At 41.9% G+C, this 21,163-nt stretch overlaps 1 protein-coding gene and 1 long non-coding RNA gene across 2 annotated transcripts in view; one reads left to right on the forward strand and one right to left on the reverse strand.

Moving 5' to 3' along the window:
• Positions 1-2,710, reverse strand: part of tmx3b (thioredoxin related transmembrane protein 3b) — a 62,642-nt gene extending 59,932 nt beyond the window's left edge. The window contains exon 1 of the mRNA XM_088322760.1: positions 2,587-2,710. Coding sequence (XP_088178886.1) covers positions 2,587-2,620 — 34 coding nt within the window. The 5' untranslated portion in view covers positions 2,621-2,710. The remainder of the gene's footprint in view (positions 1-2,586) is intronic.
• LOC148347984 (uncharacterized) lies at positions 2,521-10,941 on the forward strand. Its single transcript, XR_015847726.1, has 3 exons — positions 2,521-2,551; positions 10,564-10,652; positions 10,793-10,941. It is a non-coding gene; the product is annotated as an uncharacterized LOC148347984 (long non-coding RNA).
• Positions 10,942-21,163: the final 10,222 nt, after the last annotated feature.

Here is a 21,163-nt window from a genome sequence, read left to right on the forward strand (position 1 = left end):
AACCTGAGGGCCCGGTCACACAGCCGTTTGCGTCTGTATCGCGGGTAAAATTTTGCGGGTTTTTTTTTGCCCGTGGTTGCCCGCGATGGAAAATGCGCAAAATTGGCCAACCCGCTGTTCATCGGTGGTATGCCCGCAAAACAGATGCCGGCGACTGTTCCGCTTCCTCATCGCGTCATTTCCGCGTCATTTTCTCATGTGGACCACGGGTATAAAAGCTGCCGAGCCGGCGTTATGCCTAGAAATGCATCCTTGCCGAGATTTTCATCCCCTTGCTACTACAACCGCTTTTACCTCGTTTTATCTCACTTTTATATCACTTTTAGGGAATTTAATGGTGAACATATAACCAAAACCACTTCGTCTTGCATTTGTTGGGAATGTAATACAACTTAAACCATTCCGTCTTTGTATTTGTTGTGAATGTAATCGAACGGTAATGCACGCCGTATACAAATCACTTTTGAGCAGGTAACATGTTTATTTTGCTTTTTTCTATTCAAATTGCTCGTATTGAAACTGTTATGCACTCTACCATAAAGCTTTCTGCATAATAAGCTTTATGGTAGAGTGCATAACAGTTCTCAAAAGTGATTTATATACGGTGTGCATTACCGTTCGATTACGTTCACAACAAAAACAAAGACAGAATGGTTTATGTTGTATTACATTCCCAACAAATGCAAGACGATGCATTTCTCGGCATAACACCGGGCTGTAGAAATCATAACCGCTCAAGACACAGTCCTGTGAAGATCAAGATTTCAAGCTATGGCACCGAAGAAGCCAATATGTTATGAGTTTGGTCTAGATCAGGGGATGGTGTCATAAGAGACGGCTCAGCTAAAAAGTCTCTGTAGTGCGAAGTGGAAGGAGAAGAGGACGACGAGGTGAGCGGAGAAGATGAGGTAAAATTTTGGACTATTTGATAAAGTTTCAGGAGCGAGCAGAGAGAGTGGGAAAGGTGAGATGGGACAACATTCATTTGGACAGGTAACTTAAAATTAGTTTTACCTGGTTATATCAGTATCAGAAATTATTTTCCCCCCATTTTATTAACACTCCACTTATTGAAACATAAATATTTTGTTTGTTTGTAGTACATGATTCAATTGTTTGTTTGTTTGTACATGATTCAGATTGAATCGTTTCTTGTACATGATTCAACAATTGTTTGTTTGTTTGTACATGATTCAAATTGAATCGTTTCTCCGGCGCCGTCACGAATGGCAGCCACTCCAGCAGCTCCCGTGTTATTTTCGATTGTTCTCAGTTATTTTCGACTGTTCTCAGCTTAGGGATGCTGCTGGAAAAGTGAATTTCCCTTCGGGGATGAATAAAGTATCTATCTATCTATCTATCTATCATTGTAATAATTTTTCATTTTTATTTTATTATCTTGTTATGAAATGAAAATAAATGTCAAGAAATAAAAATGGATTAGGACGAGGTCACTACGGTGACGGGGATCCATGTTCACCCCTTGACGTCTCGAGCACAACTGACGTGTGCTCGGCAAATCGCGCTGTATATACGCGGAGAAAGGCGTTTGACCGTCACACGCGTAACACGCTAATTTCACGTAATAACACCGCGATACAGGCGCAGAACATGTTATGACCGTGCTTCACCCACGATTACCCGCTGAAATTTCGCGTCCTACCCATGTGTAACCACGCCCTGGCCGCGGCCAGAGCACGTCGTTCCGCGTCATTACAACGTGTGCCGCCCGCGGTTAACACGTGGTCTAAAGTTTTGAGCAGCGCAAAACTTTTTTGCGCGGCCAACCGCGTGTGAATTTCCGACCGCGTGTAAAGCACTGCTGTATCTCGTCTATATGGCGATCTCAAAGCATCCAACATCGTCTGCTTCACGGGCAGAAATTTCTGGCCGTGATTCAGCCTCGATACGCCCGTGAAAGGCTTTGTGACCGAGCCCTAAAGTTTAGAGCAGCGCAAAACTTTTTCGCGCTGCCAACCGCGTGTGAATATCCGACCGCGTGTAAAGCACTGCTGTATCTCGTCAGTATGGCGATCTCAAAGCGTCCAACAGCGTCTGCTTCACAGAAAGAAATTTCTGGCCGTGATTCAGACGCAAACGGCTGTGTGACCGGGCCCTAAGAAACATGGCAACAATTTCGAGCATTGACAAGCACTTTACCCCACATCCAAGAACTTTACAAACCTTGAAAACACAAAATTAAAATTCAAGCATTTTTCAAGGATATCAAGCACCCGTACAAACCCTGTATCTTGTAATATTGATTTTGACACTAAAAATACAAATCTATACTTTCAATAAGAGCATTTTATAATTTGGGGATTTTTTTTTTCTTTATTTTGTTCGAATAGGAATCCCAGAGTAACGAATCCTTCATGCAATAAGCAAATGTGCGCGTATTTTTGTATGCATTCAAAAAGCAAAACGGATGCAGTAGTTTCTCCTGTCCAGCAGGCTAAACAAGCTAGCATCAGTAGCCTCAGCCTCATTCGGCGGGAACAGTATCACTTATGGACCAAAGACGGCGGCCACGGCAGCAACAGCATCTCTAGTGCGTAAAATAGTAGAAGAGTATATGTGACTTACTTCCACGAAAAAATGCAGCTTTCGTCGCAGCCATCGCTGCAACTGGGAACAGCAAGCCGGAAATAAGCGAGCTCGCGAAGGCCGCTACTACGCGTGCGCAGGGTTACATCACGCGAGCATCCAGCCATAGCAATGGAGTTTGTTTTTTTTATTTCCTTTGTCTTTATTTTATTTTTTTATTGCACTTCCGTTCAGATATGCTCCATTAACATTTTGGAAAAATAAAGCAGACATACAATTAACGACCAAAAATATAACTAAACAAAAGAGTTACAAAATGATCACAGATATAATTTGTTTTAATAAGGAAACTGAAGAAACACATGATGTTATTCCCCTTCCAGGATGACCAGGCCGAAATAGATGCTGCAAGGACACATCAACAAACAATACACAGACAACGTCAACATGAAATTTTATACAGTGGAACCTCGGTTTTCGAATGCCTCTCAGTTCGAACAAATCGGTTCTCGACCAAAAATTTCGAGAAATTCTTGCTTCGCTTTTCGTTCAAAATATCGGAGTTCGAACCCCGGTACGCTAGGGGCGATGCTGAGAGGCGTACGGGTGTAGATTGCCCTCACCCCTCGTGAAGAACTGTTGTCACGTGAGCGCGCACTCCTTTTTGCTTTCGTTTTTAATACCGTGAACGGAGTGTTTTAACCCCTAATTATGCCTCGGAAGAAGGTCGGTGCAAGCAGCAAAGTTGCTACAGGTGAAAAAAGAAGAGTAGTGCGTACAACTATTGCCTTTAAGAAAGAAATAATAGCAAAATATGAAGGTGTACGAGTTTCCGATCTTGCTATACATACAGCATGGCTTCTGCTGAGCACCACAAAGGTAAGAAATCCTATTCATAATTCTTTTCTTTATCCTTTAACCGCTCACCACTTTTTGAGGAGACCCGGGTGCTAAATGACGTGTAAACGACTTGATTTTTTTAGTTGTACACGTTCAATATAGCGTAATCTTTCGTACGGAAGATTACGCTAACGCGAACGTACGATTAGCCTGGGTTAGCTTCATGTTTACGTTTATTGTAATTATTCAGGGTGTTGGAACGTATTAAAACAATTTTACATTACTTTTAATGGGAAAAACGATTTTCGGTGATCGATCAAATCGGTTTTCGAACAGGGTTCTGGAACGGATTATGGTCGAGAACCGAGGTTCCACTGTATATAAATTCCCATGGGCTCACCACCTGTAGGAGGGGCCAAAGGGGTCGGGTGCGTAGAGAGCTGGGTAGCGGCCAAGGGAGGGGTCCTTGGAGCGACGATCCCCGGCTACAGAAACTGGCTTTTGGGACATAGAACGTTACCTCTCTGGCAGGGAAGGAGCCCGGGTTGGTGCGTGAGGTTGAGAAATTCCGACTAGATATAGTCGGACTCACCTCCACGCACGGCTTGGGCTCTGGTACTAGTCCTCTCGAAAGGGGTTGGACTCTCTTCCACTCTGGAGTTGCCCGTGGTGAGAGAGTACTTCGAAGACCTCCTCAATCCCACCGACACGTCTTCCTCTGGGGAAGCAGAGCCTGAGGACTCTGGGTTGGGCTCTCGTATCACTGGGGTTGAAGTCACCGAGGTGGTCAAAAAAACTCCTCGGTGGCAGGGCCCCAGGAGTCGATTAGATCCGCCCGGAGTTCATTAGGGCTCTGAATGTTGTGGGCGTGTCATTGTTGACACGTCTCAGCAACATCGCGTGGACATCGGGCACAGTGCCTCTGGACTGGCAGACTGGGGAGGTGGTTCCCGTCTTTAAGAAGGGGGACCAGAGAGTGTGTTCCAACGTCAGGGGAATCACACTTCTCAGCCTCCCTGGTAAGGTCTATTCAGGGGTACTGGAGCAGAGGGTCCGCCAGGAAGTCGAATCTCGGATTCAGGAGGAACAGTGTGGTTTTCGACCTGGCCGTGGAACACTGGACCAGCTCTATACACTCTGCAGGGTCTTTGAGGGTGCATGGGAGTTTGCCTGTCCGGTCTACATGTGTTTTGTGGACTTGGAGAAGGCATTCGACCGTGTTCCTCGGGAGGCCCTGTGGGGGGTGCTTTGGAAGTATGGGGTACCGCACAGTCTTATCCGGGCTGTGCGGTCCCTGTATGCCCGGTGCCAGAGTCGGGTCCGCATTGCCGGCATTAAGTCGGATTCGTTCCCGGTGAGGGTTGGGCTCCGCCACGGCTGCCCTTTGTCACCGATTCTGTTCATAACTTTTATGGACAGAATTTCTAGGCACAGCCTTGGCGAGGATGGATTCCGGTTTGGGGGCCTCGGCATTGCGTCACTGCCTTTTACAGATGACGTGTTGCTGTTGGCTTCCTCAGGCCGTGATCTTCAGCTCTCGCTGGAGCGAATCGCAGCCGAGTGTGAAGCGGCTGGGATGAGGATCAGCACCTCCAAGTCCGACGCCATGGTTCTCAGTCGGAAAAGGGTGGTATGCTCCCTCCGGGTCGGGGAGGAGGTCTTGCCCCAAGTGGAGGAGTTCAAGTATCTTGGGGTCTTGTTCACGAGTGAGGGTAGGATGGAACGGGAGATCGACAGACGGGTCAGTGCAGCGTCTGCCGTCATTCGGACCCTGTACTGGTCCGTCGTGGTGAAGAGGGAGCTGAGCCGATCTACCGGTTGACTTTGGGTCATGACCGAAAGAACACGATCCCGGATACAAATGGCCGAAATGAGTTTCCTCTGCAGGGTGGCTGGGTTCTCCCTTAGAGATAAGGTGAGAAGCTCAGTTATCCGGGAGGGACTTGGTGTAGAGACACTGCTCCTGCGCGTTGAGAGGAGCCAGTTGAGGTGGCTCGGGCATCTAATAAGGATGCCTCCTGGACGCCTCCCTCGGGAGGTGTTCCGGACATGTCCCACCGGCAGGAGGCCCCGGGGGCGACCCAGGACACTTTGGAGAGACTGTCTCTCGGCTGGCTTGGGAACGCCTCGGGGTCCCGTCGGTTGAGCTGGAGGAGGTGGCTAGGGATAGGGACGTCTGGGCTTCCCTTTTAACGCTGCTGCCCCCGCGATATATACAGTGGGACCTCGGTTATCGCGGTTAATGGGGACCAAAACCACCCGCGATAAGTGAAAATCCGCGAAGTAGCGGCGCACCTTAAAAAAAAATAAAAAAAAAATTAAATTATATATATTATATATATATATATATATATATATATATATATAAATTATATATATATATATATATAAATGAAACTGGTTTAAAAATGCCCACTTGCGAGGATTGTCATGGATTGTCCTTGGAAGATTTCCTTGTTTTAATTGCTTCCTTGTTTACGGCCATATTCCTTAGCGAGAGTAGCGGTGCTTGTGCCTTCTTTGTATTTTTTCATAGTTAAAAGGTTAGTTTCCACAGTTAGCAAGTTTTTGATTCTACATTTAGCATACCTGTCAACCTCCACAGCTCCATGCCCTTACAAAATGTTGTATTTTCCCTTACGAAATACAAAATAATCGTACACCATATTTTTTTTTAAACTTGTTTATTAATGTAGTTTAACATCTTATATTGTACATGTGTTTTGTCATATCATATATATTGTTAATTAACATTTTGTTGTGAGATACTGAGTTGCTCGACATGAATGAGGTTTATTATAAAAAAGGTTAAAAAATTAAGTAGCTTGGACGTTCACTGTAGAAGGAAAAACACATGCAAATATAATCAAGTAGAATAATACATTTTCTTTTTCAAATTATTAATTCATTTTCTGCATTAAATTATTGTTGGCAATATACTGATTAAAGGGATAACCACAAACTTGTCTTTTTTAATTTTCTCCTGTTGTTTTCAGATCAAAATGACTTGCGAACTCGTTTGACTTGATTGATTTGCCGCATAATTGACAAATTTGCGTTTTTCCGTACAGATTTTCTTGTACATCGTACACGTCTTAAAATGCATAATAAACGTACTTTGTACGGCAAAAACGTACAGGTTGACAGGTATGCTTAAGCATCACTGCAAGCTTTGCAACCCTTAGCGAACAAATACAGCAGAAAAATACATTATTGTTTGCAGACTTGTAAAGTCTTAACAAAGCATGGACAATTCTTAACTGATTGAAGGGAAAGTCATTGTGTGAGGCAATTCAGCCAATAGCATATTCGCAATTTCACAATGCAGTGACGCAAACCAATAGCAGACAAGCATTTTCTATGACAAATGTGGGCAATCTACGGCCTTGAGGCCTCATACATCCCACCAAAAGAAAATTGTCAAATTATGATCGCAATATATGGGTTCGGTTGGATCCCTTAACCATTGGGATCGTAGGGAAACCATTTTCTGTGGTTTGTCTTGGGCAAGTATAGCCTGGTGGTGCTTATCCCTCTCCAGGCCAACAAATGTTTCCACCTGGTCTTAAACCGGGGACCTTTCTCCGATAGGCAAAAAAAGTACTACTAATAAAATTATTTTTCCCCTCTTCTCACACAGTTCCTCTCCTTTAGTAGTTTTTTTTTGTCAGAAATATGACAAAAATGTTACAAAATTACTCCAAAACTAAACATCAAATTTAGTGCTTGAAAGCAGGAACCTTATATAGCATTCTGATTTCATTCTGAAAAAAACCCACCATAGAAATGCTACAAAAATACTACAACAGTAATACAATAATATGACTAAAGAAATCCAATAAAATACCATAAATTCCAGACAGTAGAGCGCCCCTGTTTGTAAGCCTCACCCAGTGCATTTTAGAAGGGAAACGCGTTTTGTACATAAATGAGCCGCACCCGACTATAAGCGGCTTGTGCCCACATTAAAACATGAGATATTTACAAAGAAAGAGGGTACACAGGAAGAGTTTTGATGATATACAGTACCTTAAACCCTTAACGTTCTGACTTTTGATAAACAAATGCGTGTCCATGTAACGGGACCCAGGAGGATGGGCTAGCTCCAGCTGGTGTTACACATTTGCTTTATATATTTTTGTTTTTTGTTGTTGTTTTACCTCATTTGCAAAATAGATGATAGAGGGCAGCACGGCGGCGCAGTGGTTAGCGCTTGTGCGGCACAGTTCATGTCATGGGAACCTGTCGTGGGTTCAAATCCAGCTCCAGACATCCTGTGCGGAGTTTGTATGTTCTCCCCGTGCTTGCGTGGGTTTCCTCCGGGCACTCCGGTTTCCTCCCACGTTCCAAAAACATGCATTTCAGGTGAATTGGCCGGTCCAAATTGTCCCTAGGTGTGAATGAGCGAATGAGTTGTCTGTCCCTGTGTGCCCTGCGATTGGCTGGCAACCAGTTCAGGGTGTCCCCTGCCCACTGCCCGGAGATGGCTGGGATGGGCTCCAGCCCCCCCGCGACCCTAATGAGGATAAGCGGTACGGCTGATGAGATGAGATGATACATTTCAGTCTCACATGACACAATTGAATTGTTGGCATTCGGGTTCTTTTACTGAGCAAGTCTCACAAAAGCCCATGAGATCCCTTTAACATTTGAACACAAAATAACACCTTGTGTTATTTGGTATCAAAATATACGAATAAACATCACAGTACACTCTTAACCCAGTCCAGCATAACATAGCATACCTCACCCAAGGCCCTATTTGTTGCTTAGGCTGACGGATGAATCACTCTTACTATTTCACTTTTTATAAAGTTTACGGACATCACAAACAACCTTTACACACATATTTTCACATATTATCATCCCCACAGTAAGTGTGTTACCAGTATATACATCTCACCTGCAAAATAGATGATAAATGTCAGTCTCACACGACAAAATTGAATTGTTGGCATTAAGGTTCATTCATTAAGCAAGTCTCACTAAATCACGTGAGGTCGGGAGACTTGGCCCAAGCACCCTTCTTTGACCTGTGAGACAGTAGTGGCAAGCGCCCTCTTCTATGCGGCAGCGTGTTGGGGAGGCAGCGTCAAGAAGAAGGATGCCTCTCGTCTCAATAAACTGGCTAGGAAAGCGAGCTCTGTTGTGGGCAAAGAGCTGGACAGCCTAACAACAGTAGCTGAGAGACAGGCACTGAAAAAGCTGAGGTCAATCATGGACAATCCATCGCATCCGCTTCACAGCATTATCTCCGGAAAGAAGAGCAGTTTCAGTGACAGACTGCTGTCACTGTCTTGTACTACGGACAGACTGAAGAGATCTTTTCTTCCTCATGCCATGAGGCTCTTTAACTCCACCCGGCAGAGTAAAGGCCCACATTAAACCACACCACCTACATTGGATATTACCGAATCTTACTGCATTATGTGTTCTGTGTAGCACTATTTAGTTACTCTATATAACATGCTAAAGTGGGCATTTGCACGTCACACTGGGTATTTGTATATTGGATTCTTTTGGCTTTATTATTGTATTGTTCTCAGCTCAGGGATGCTGCTGGAAATGTGAATTTCCCTTAGGGGATGAATAAAGTATCTATCTATCTATCTATCTATCTATCTATCTATCTATCTATCTATCTATCTATCTATCTACCTTTCCATCTAGTGGTGTGATACTGGTACTTCTCTTACCCTTTCTGCTATACAAAACTCAATACCCTGAAAAATAATAATAAACTTCCCCTAACATTCAAATACGGATTACACAACATGAATCCCAACATATAACATTTAAACTAGTCAGCAACCCTTGTTGAGCCGATTCCTTTTAGTGAGCCGAGCCGAAGAAGCCGGTTCTCGACCAACTCTACTAACTTTACTCAACTTCGTTCTACTCTGACTTGACTTCAAAATACCGCATTTAGGACGCAACGTCAGGGGAACCCGTGTATTTTTACCTTCATGCACTGTAACTTTGGCTTAAGTCGCTTCTTAATTAGTAATTTTGAGCCCTCATTTTTGTGCGCCGGTGTTATGCCGAGAATGCCGAGAATTGTATCCCCGCCGAGAAGTGTATCCCATGTCGCGGGAGCGCGCACACGTCACTCCTGTTGCTACAACCACTTTTACCTCGTTTTATCTCACTTTTACATCACCTTTCGGGTATGTAAGGGCGAAAATATATCCCAGACCACTTCGTCTTGCATTTGTTGGGAATGTAATACAACTTAAACCATTTCTTCTTTGTATTTGTTGTGAACGTGATCGAACGGTAATGCACACCGTATATAAACCACTTTTGAGCAGGTACCGTGTTTATTTTGCCTTTTCCGACTTAAATCGCTCGTATTTAAACTGTTATGCACGCTACCATAAAGCTGATTATGCTGAAACGAAGTGTCAAACCAGGATAAGCGGTGTTGCTAATGAGATGAGAACTGTCAAACCATCAACAGATAAACGGGAGACGAACGTGTTTGATTTCTACTCATAGTCAAACGAAGACGTAACACGTCGATAATTGTATTTTGTGTTTGACTTGAATAAACAGATCATCGTGTGCCTAATATTGTCACAGCAACGGTGTCATTTTTTTCTAGTACAAATGATCCGACGTCAACCTAACAAATGTAAACAATGCTGGTGGGAGGGACCAGCCTGGCTGCAACAGCCTGGCTGCTGCCGAGAAATGAACCCCCCATCTATCTCTGGCTATGAAGGTCACAGGGCCATGAAATTTACCCTGATTACTCGTGGTGGGCCCATATTCTCACAGTGAAAAGCACAGCTCGCTGGATGCAACTGAACCTGTTTTAATGGGGGTGCGTTTTTGCATTCCGAGAAATGTACCCCCTATCTATCTCTGGCTATGGAGGTCACAGGTCCATGAAATTTACCCTGATTACTCGTGGTGGGCCCATGTTCTCACAGTGAAAAGCACAGCTTGCTGGATGCAACTGAACCTGTTTTAAGGGGGGTGCGTTTTTGGTCGCATAAAACCCATCAAGCAAGAATTATAATGTTGATTAATCAGGGAAGAATCATTGCTGAGGTCCAAAAACATAATCCCAAAAAAGCATTTGAAACTTTATGACAGTATTACACATTTCCAGTTATCCCAATTCCAGTGGCTTTGTACCAAACGTTTTTTTTTTCATTTTCACTAATAAAGGTCATCTACCCGCATGAAAGAAATGTCCTTTTTTTGGATCCAATGGGTGAAACAGAAATGAACATTAAGAGGTCCCTGGAGGCAACAAGGTACATTTGTTCATGAGATATTTTCTGGCATACAGTTTGCACAATATTGGCACTATAGCGTCGGACAGAAAGTGATTATGCTTACTGTGAAAAAAATTATTGAACAATATTTATGACCCAAAATTGTTTTCATATCTAAGGGCATTTATGAGGAGAAACAACTGTAATGTGTCACGCTGGGCTAGCGTCAAACTTCCTCATAAAGTCCAGAGGGATGGCACATCTTGTGGTGTCTTAGCCTTAAAAGTGAGTACAAAGTATGTCATTTACACAATGAGGACAACCTCAAAGTCATGAACAGTATTTAAATTAAATGTTTACCTGTGGGCCTGTTGTCATGTGCTTTAGGATGTTCATGACATGTACCTAAATTGGGATTTTATAAGGATGCCCTCTGACCATCAAGATGCTCATGAAAAAAAATATGCCATATCAAATTGGTTATGTAATAACATGGATCTTGCTATTTTCATGGGTTGTGTATTTACTTTTAATTCCTAAAATACTAATCAAACTCTTTAGTTTGCAGAAAAGGTATTAAAAGGAGAAGATATCACCATCAAAACCACAAAAAGTGAAGTCAACAAGTTGAGACTAGATATAGCGACTTATCTACTTCAAGAATCAGGTGAGTGTCTTTTTTGCAATATCCAAAAATGAAACTGTAGCTATTATTCCAGGTCACTTTGTATGCTGAATGGTTTGAATCAGTGTGCTAGCTTTCTTACTCTTGACCCACAACCCATAGCCTTGGTATTTTCTCCAATGTTATGTATTTTCTCGCTGCTGTCATGCACTTTCCGGAAAACTTCTCAACATGTTACCTAGTGTTTACTATGTTTGTGTACTGTAATGCTAAATCTGTTGCACCCCGGTCATCCTGGAAGGGGGATTACCACTTGTGAGGTCCCTTCTCAAGGTTTCTCTTTTTCCTCACGCTGAGGTTTTGAGTTGTTCCTTGCCCGCATGTTGGTTTAAGATAAGGTCATTGTGTCACTGTAATACTGTGCAGTCCTTTCAGACATTTTTGTGATTAAGGGCGTCATAAATAAATGTGACTTGACTTGACTGTTATTTGTTGTGTTATGTGTCAGCAAAGGTTTGGACCAAGGTGTGGACATTTCATTATTTTGTAGTCATTCTTGACCCTCCTTTGGAGTGCTTTGTTGACTACTTCCTGTTATTGTTATATCAGTCATCACTTTATATTCCAAAAAGCAAAACTTTAGCATACAGCTCTACAGTCTTAAATGAAAAATGCTTTGTTGCACATATATACCTGAACTTCCCAAAATGTACCTGGAAACTGTCAATTAACATTCCAGGTCATCCAAGAAAAGCTTGATAAAATATATCAGAGGATAGGCTGTTTGTATTATGGGTAACTTTATTTAATGACATAGATTTAATTATATATATATATATATATATATATATATATATATATATATATATATATATATATATATATATATATATACATATATATATATAGGACTGTCTCAGAAAATTAGAATATTGTGATAAAGTTCTTTATTTTCTGTAATGCAATTAAAAAAACAAAAATGTCATACATTCTGGATTCATTACACATCAACTGAACTATTTCAAGCCTTTTATTATTTTAATATTGCTGAATTTGGCTTACAGCTTAAGAAAACTCAAAAATCCTATCTCAAAATATTAGAATATCATGAAAAAGTATACAAGTAGGCTATTCAACTAATCACCTGAATCATCTAATTAACTCGAAACACCTTGCGAGGTTTCCTGAGCCTTAAAAACACTCAGCTTGGTTCAGTAAACTAAATCACAAGTATGGGGAAGACTGCTGATCTGACTGCTGTCCAGAAGACCATCATTGATACCCTCCATCAGGAGGGTAAGACACAAAAAGAAATTTCTCAAAGAGCAGGCTGTTCACAGAGTGCAGTTTCAAAGCATATCCACAAAAAGTCTGTTGGAAGGGAAAAATGTGGCCGGAAACGCTGCACAACCAAGAGAGATGACCGCAGCCTTAACAAAATTGTGAAGAAGAGCCGCTTCCAGAATTTGGGGGAGCTTCAAAGACAGTGGGCTGAAGCTGGAGTCCAGGTATCAAAAGCCACAGTTCACAGACGTGTCCGGGAAATGGGCTACAATAGCCGTATTCCCATGGTCAAGCCACTTCTGAACTCAAGACAACGGAAGAAGCGTCTGACTTGGGCTATGGAGAAGAAGCACTGGACAGTTGCAGAGTGGTCCAAAATCCTCTTTTCAGACGAAAGCAAGTTTTGCATTTCATTTGGAAGTCAAGGCGCCAGAGTCTGGAGAAAGGCTGGAGAGGAGCAAAATCCAAGTTGCTTGAAATCCAGTGTGAAGTTCCCACAGTCAGCAATGGTTTGGGGAGCCATGTCAGCTGCTGGTGTTGGTCCACTGTGTTTCATCAAGTCCAGAATAAATGCAACTGTGTACCAAGAGATTTTAGAGCACTACATGCTTCCATCTGCTGAAAAGCTCTATGGAGATGAGGATTTCATTTTCCAGCATGATCTGGCACCTGCCCACAGTGCCAAAACCACCAGTAACTGGTGCACTAACCATGGCATCACTGTCCTTGATTGGCCTGCTAATTCCCCTGACCTGAACCCCATCGAGAATTTGTGGGGTATAGTTAAGAAGAAGATGAAAGACACCAGACCTACAAATGCAAATGAGCTGAAGGCCGCTATCGAAGCATCCTGGGCATCAATAACACCTCAGCAATGCCACAGGCTGATTGCCTCCATGCCACGCCGGATTGATGCAGTAATCCGTGCAAAAGGATTCCCAACCAAGTACTGAGTGCATCAATGGACATTTTCAAATGTTTGATTTAGTTTTGCTGTTATAAAATTATTTTTTTACTTGGTCTGAGGAAGTATTTTAATATTTTGAGATAGGATTTTTGAGTTTTTTTCAGCTGTAAGCCAAAATCAGCAATATTCAAATAATAAAAGGCTTGAAATAGTTCAGTTGATGTGTAATGAATCCAGAATGTATGACATTTTTGTTTTTTTAATTGCATTACAGAAAATAAAGAACTTTATCACAATATTCTAATTTTCTGAGACAGTCCTATATATATATATATATATATATATATATCTATATATATATAATATATATATATATATAATATATACGTGTGTGTGTGTGTGTGTCTCCCTAATCAATTAATAAAAGGGTTAACATTCGTTACTGTAGTTTTTATTACACTACAGGCAGGTGAAAAGTTCCTACACGACACTCGACAATATAAAAATGTATGTTTTTTGAGGCAAAGTTAAACTCTGTATGGATCTTTACTCTTTGTCTTTACAGATGATCTCAGCAACGTGTGTCACAGTTGTGGGTCTGAGAGGTCTGCTGACCTACAATGGGTAAATATGTCAACATCACTAAATACAGTCATGTGAATTAATAGCAGGACACTGATAACATGAATGTGGAAATTGAACAGATGAGTTGTAGAAATGACAAATGATGTCAAATTATACCAGCATGTCTATGTGGTCATTAAATCAATCAACCCAACAAACAAGGTCAAACATGACACAGGGTGCAAAAAAAGGACCTGCCTATACACGGAAACAAGTAAACCTATTTTTTTTTTAAGATTTGCTGTGACATCTGCGATTGATGGTTTCACCACGAGTGTGTCCAAAAGCCTCCAGTGGAAGAAGGATACCTATGCCCTGCATGTTCACCGGACATTTCAAGTGTTGGTGTTTTGTAGACAATGACATCTGTTTTTCTCCGGATATAAGATCTGCAACCTCAGGGTTGAAATAGTTTTGCACTTATTACATTACATGTACAAATTTTGCATTTTATATTGTAGATATTTTTTTAATTGTTGTTAAGCCTACTTTTTTGATGTTGATTTTTTTTTTTTTGCCCATTAATCTCGGATAGTCTTTTTTTTCTCTTTGAGGTCATTATTACATGTTTTACCCTGGAGTGCCATGTCCAATCTCGTTGCAGATCATGTTTCCCAACGTCTATTGATGTGTGGATATCTAAAATGACACCGTTGCTGTGACAATATAAGGCACACGATGATCTGTTTATTCAAGTCAAACACAAAATGCAATTATCGACGTGTTACGTCTTCGTTTGACTATGAGAAGAAATCAAACACGTTTGTCTCCCGTTTATCTGTTGATGGTTTGACAGTTCTCATCTCATTAGCAACACCGCTTATCCTGGTTTGACACTTCGTTTCAGCATAATCAGCTTTTTACTGTCATTGGCGTTGGTTTTAAGAGTATTGTTAATTATTAATTTTACAATTCTAACTATTTACGTAAACATAGTTAGAAGTAAAGCAGCCGACTCCTGCCATGGCCGGGCATTATACCGGCGGGCGGAGACGTAACTGCGTAAGATTCTTGCTCAAAGATGTTGTGGCAATTTCGGAGGGAATGTCAAGGCTGGATTTTATTATCAAGTTTGTTGAAAAGATTCTGAAGTTTAAAAAGGAGGATGTACATGCTGTCATAAAAATGCCTTCTGGCAAGGGCTTTGATGTGAGTTTTGAAACAGCGGCTCTTTATCAAGAGTTTTGGAATCGCTTTGAGGGAGTGAGGTCCCAGTTTTCTGGATTTACAGTGGAGAAGCTGACTGATAATGCTAACAAGATTGTCATTGTTAGAATGTTTAGTGAAATAATCAGTGCTGATGACGTCTGTTATTGGTTGAGTAGATACTGCTCAGTAAAAGGCCAGGCTATGAAGGTGAGGGATGAGAAAGGCTATTGGACTGGTGCCTGGAGGGTACCTGTCCAACTACGGCAAGATCCTCAGGGCTTTCAGGGACTGAAACAACTCCCGTCGACTATGTTCCTGGGGGAAAACCGTGGCTTTATCCACTATCAAGGGCAACCGAAACTCTGTCGCAAATGTGGTGAGCATGGGCATCTGGCTGAGGTATGTGATCGAATTTTTTGTGGAAAGTGCAGAACAATTGGACATTCCTTTGAGGAATGTATCAATAGCAGAAAATGCAATCTCTGTGGAGAAACGAATCACCTCTATAGAAACTGCCCGAATTCGTTTGCTAACAAATTGAAAGCTAGGAAGGCAGTTAACAAAGACAACAAAGACAATGAAATGATGTCAGACAACATAGATAATGAAATGAATAAATGTCACAAAGACAATGAAATGAATAAAGATAACAAAGACAATGAAATTAATAAAGTCATGGAAATACAAAATGAAAATGAACAAGAAATGAATGAAGTTATAGAAATACCCAATGAAGATGAACAGGAAATTAATAAAGTTATGGAAATACCCAATGAATTTGATCAAGAAATGCACAAAGAAATTGGACAAGACAAACAAATTGAAAAAACCGATGTCCCTACCAAAACACCTGGAGGAGAGACCAGAGAATCAAATTTGAATCAGGAAGAACCTGGAAATTCTAAATCGATTTCTCATAAAATACCTGAATTTGGACATGACAAACAAATAGAAAAGGCAACTGCCACTCCAAAAACACATATTAATCAGGAAGGGCCTGGAAGAGAGTCCAAATTAGCAAATTTGTTTGCTACGCCATTGCCGGGATTTGGAGAAGACAAACAAATCGAAAAGGCGAACGACTCTCCAAAAACCCATACGGGCACTGGAAAGAGGGGTAAAAGTAAGACAAAATTGGGAGTGGTAAAAAAAACCAGAAACAAAGAGAAGAGATTTAGAAGAAAGCCGATTGCCGGTGAATAAGCCCACAAGGGAACTGTATGAAGTTGAGACGGAGGAAGTCGGGGAGGGAAAAAATCTGACCCTTTGTGGGCAGGGAAGTAAGAGACCCCTTGATAGGTCCTCTGGCTCTCCCCCTAACCCAGAAAAAAGGGGAAGACCTGGAACCACAGACAGAGAGTCAGAGGGTTCCAGAGTTTTTCCCGGTGAGTCTCAAAATGAGGTACTACTCTTAAGTGATGTGTCTGACACAGGTGACACTCTCGATGATCTCGATGATCACCAAAGAATGGACTCAGATCCCCCGGTTTTGTCTAACTAGTTTAAATACTTTAACAACAATTATGAACATTACATTCTCTACTATCAATGTGAGAAGTGTGAGATCAAAGGTTAAGGCTCACAGTGTTTTATCGTTCTTAAAAACTATCAGAACAGATGTGTTTTTACTACAGGAATGCTGCATCCCCTTTCTAAAAAATTATAAACAGTGGGAAGAGAGTTGGCCATATCCGTCATTATGGAGTGGCTCGAATGAAAACCGTAACGATGGGGTAGCCATTTTAATAAACAACCCTCAACTCATCATAAAGGGGAGTACTGTGATGAGAGACGGACGCGCAATCTTAGCAAGACTTTCTTATATAGGGAATGATTTCAACCTCGTTAACATATACGGCCATGCCGACAGACAACTCAGGTACGAACTTTTAGAGGACATCCAGTCGCATATGCTAGGCCATCAACCACTAATCGTGGGAGGAGATTTTATTTGCATCCTAAGTAGGAAGGATAGAAAGAGGACCGATGAGGAGTTTAAAGTAGATAAAACATCAACTTTATTACAAGACATGTGCCGGACATTTAAACTGGTGGACTGTTTCAAATCCATACATCCAGGAGAGGAGGGCTTCACCTGGTTCAGTAGTGACAATGCCAGAGCCTCTAGAATAGACTACATATTTACAAGGGGTTTAGCACAGAGTGATGCAAGATTAATTCCAGTTTTTTTTTTCGGATCACTTGCTACTGTCCTGCTCTTTCTCATTTCCTTCAGGTATGACTGTTGGGAAGGGTTTGTGGAAGTTAAACTGCTCCCTGCTGGAGGATGAGGCTCTAGCCGCACAATACAGGGAGCTGTACAAAGACTGGCAGACCCTTCAAGACTCGTATGATTCACGAGCACAATGGTGGGAAATGACAAAGAAACGAACACAGACCTTTTTTAAAAATGCAGGGAAAAACAAGAAACTTAAAGAGATGAAACGCATGTCGGGACTACAAAGAAGACTCCAACGCTATTTCATCCTAACAGAAAAGGGGATGGACTTTAATGATGAAATCAAAGAGACCAAACAAGAACCAAACGCTTTGGCGGAAATAAAGAGCAAAGGCATCATAATAAGAAGCAGAGAAAGAGAAATAGAAGAAGGGGAAAAATGTACACACTATTTTTAAAAAAAAATTATGAGCAAAAATGAGGGGCTTTTTAAACTTCAAAACGAAAACGGGCAAATAACAAAGGAAAGTAGTGAAATAACCAGATTGGTCGAAGACTACTACAAAAAATTATTTGAAAAGAAAGAAACACATGAGAATGAAATGGGGCATGTATTAGATCATATTTCAAGATCAGTGCGTCAAGACCCCTTTTTAACATCGGACTTTACCCAAGACCAACTGAATGATTGCATAAAGACTATGAAAAAAGGCAAATCACCCGGGGAGGACGGACTCAACCTCGAATTTTACCGGACTTTTTGGGATATTTTAGCACCAGATCTGTTAACTGTTTTTAACGAATTTTCCAGTCGAGACCATATGCCAGACAGTTTCAGAATAGGGATAGTTACTCTATTGCACAAAAAAGGAGACAAAATTGACTTAAAAAACTGGCGACCCATAACGCTTTTAAACGTGGACTGTAAAATTTTCAGCAAGCTTCTAGCAACACGAATGTCTGTTGTCTTGGGAGACTTGGTTGATCCAGACCAAACCTGTGCCATTGTGGGAAGGAAGATCAGCGACAGTCTCATGCTGATCCGTGACACCATTTGTTATGCGAGAGACAGAAACATGCGACTAGCGGTCCTAAACCTAGACTTTGAAAAAGCCTTTGATCGAGTCTCGCACCAATACCTCTTCAGGGTATTGCAAAAATGTAGTTTTCCCCCAAAATACATCAAGTGGGTAGGACTGCTATACCGAGACATCTACAGCAAATTCATGATTAACGGGAATTTATCGGAAGCAATCGAGATCAACTGCGGTGTACGTCAAGGTTGCCCTATGTCTCCCCTTCTCTATGTTCTTTGCATGAACCTTTGGCACAAATGTTAAGAAAAGATAGATTTGTCGAAGGGATCAATATCCCAGGAAGTGGGGGACAAATTACCAAGTGTGTTTTGTACATGGATGATTTTAATATTTTATGTACTGACCGCGCATCTGTTGGAAGAGCCCTTGACTTGACTGACCTGTTTGGGAGGGCGTCTGGGTCAAGGCTAAATAGAGAAAAGTCACAAGTGAAGTTTTATGGAATGTGGAAAGAGACAGAAAAGGCAGGACTCCCGCTGACGGTGTTAAAGACAGACCAGAAAATCCTAGGGATAAAATTCAATGCGGATGGAGGAGGCGAGAACAACTGGGATGACGTGACAAGGAAAGTTAAGCAAAGACTTGTTTTTTTGGTCACTAAGAAAACTGACAATAGAGGGGAAGGTCCTAATCATGGAAGTGGCACGCAAGCGCGCGAAAATGCGGCGGGTCCGAAATGCCGTATTTTGAAGTCGAGTCGAAGTTTTTGTTTTGTTTTACTCAATAATTGAACTGAGTTTTTGATTTATTTGATATGGCGCCTAGAAAGGCAGTTTCTAAACCATGTTTTTGCGGTGCCGTGGACCATGGAGCAATGATCCAGTGTAGTCACTGCAAACACTATATACACTATGAGTGCTCTGGACTGTCAGTTCAGGACCTAAGCCTCGCGATACAAGATAAGCAAGCTACTTACATCTGCAAGTCCTGCGTCCCCGGCTTATCCGCTGATGATAAGGATTCTTACGCCTCTCTGAGTAGCTCTGGAACGGTGTTAACCTACGTGGATAGCACTCCGGTGCCTCTATCCGGGTCGTCTGGGCCGTGCGGTGCCCTGAACTCTGCTGATTTGGTCTCCACTGTCCGTGAAACCGTGAAGGCCATGGTACCAACTTTGGTCCCGAGAGATCATGACGCAGATGATGCCAGAAGTTGCCAGAATGTCGACTAGCCTAATGGAGGAAATGCTAGCAAAGGAGGCTAGGAAGCATAATCTCGTGGTGGTTGGAGCAAAGACACATCGAGAAAATGGGGAAGCTGTCCAGGATTCCCAGCTCTTTCAGGAAGTCGCCGAAGCAGTCCCGGGAGTAGAGAAACAGGACATTCTGGAAGTTTTTCTTGATGGAAGGCTGAGGAATGATGGTAAACCCAGGATTGTGAAGATCCGATTCCGGAATACAAGATCAAGGCTGGCGTTTCTCCGTGGATTCAATCGGGTGAAAAGTACCTTCCCGACGTTGTCTTCTGGATTTGTTCGTCCAGATATGACACCAAAAGAAAGGGAACGCGACAGGGAACTACAAGACGAACTTAAGCGCCGTCGGGACGAAGGTGAAGTAAACATTATTATACGGGACGGGAAAATTATTGTCAAGCCGGGAAATGCCTAAGGTCGCCTTCGCCTTTATTGAACAGCCCCTTGATTCATCTCATTAATGCCCAATGTTTGACTTCTAAGGCAGATGACTTGGTCTCGTACATCCATTTCTACACCCCTGATATTTTGGCAATTACAGAAACTTGGTACTCCGCTGGTGACACAGGGCCAACTATAGAGAAATATCAGTCCATTAGAACTGACCGTAAAAATGCCCAACATGGAGGAGTTTTGCTCATGGTTTCTCATGGTATAACTGTGTTTTCTGTCGCTAATTATCAATTCGATAGAATTGAGTTATTGAGATGTGATATTCTTATTTCTGGGGTGAAGCTGAGAATAGTGCTTGTATATCGCTCTGGTCTGAGCTCTTTTCAGGCCAACGTCGCTATGTTCGAACATCTGAATTCTATTTTTGATACTAAATTGCAAATTCTACTTATGGGTGATTTTAACTTTCCTGACCTTCACCACAGTTTTCTTCAAAATTCTGATACTAATCTAACTTCAATGTTCAAAAACTTGGTTTCAAATGCAGGTTTCTTTCAGCATGTCGATAAACCAACCAGGGGGTCCAACGTATTAGACCTTGTGTTTTCCACTGACAGATATCTGATTAAAAACATTGACGTTGGGCCGAGTTTCTCTACCAGTGATCACGATTCTGTTACTTTCCAACTTAACCTGGCTCTTAAAAAAGATACCGCTGCTCAGAACTACATAAATTTTAAAGACTGTGATCTACATGGCATGAGATACTTTCTGTCTAGTGTCAACTGGTACCTCTTATTTGATAGTTGTGGGAATATTGAAGAAATGTGGGCAATATTTAAATCTGTTGTTTACACTTTGATATCTGTATACGTACCCTCAGTTGCTGTTACACCTCACGTCAACCGTGATATAGCTGAATTGCATAGGCGAAAGCAGTTTATTCACAAGCTTTATAAACGTGATCAGTTGGCATACTTGGAAAGTTATCAAGATGCTTCAAGGGAACTGCGGCGGGCCATCAGGCAGGAAAGGGTGGCTGAGGAAAATAAAGTTTTAGAGGCTAATAATACTCGTAAATTCTTTTCATACATCAA

Source organism: Urocampus carinirostris, chromosome 18 (assembly GCF_059441175.1).
Source record: "Urocampus carinirostris isolate Australia breed hairy pipefish chromosome 18, RoL_Ucar_1.0, whole genome shotgun sequence".
Lineage (NCBI taxonomy): Eukaryota > Metazoa > Chordata > Actinopteri > Syngnathiformes > Syngnathidae > Urocampus > Urocampus carinirostris.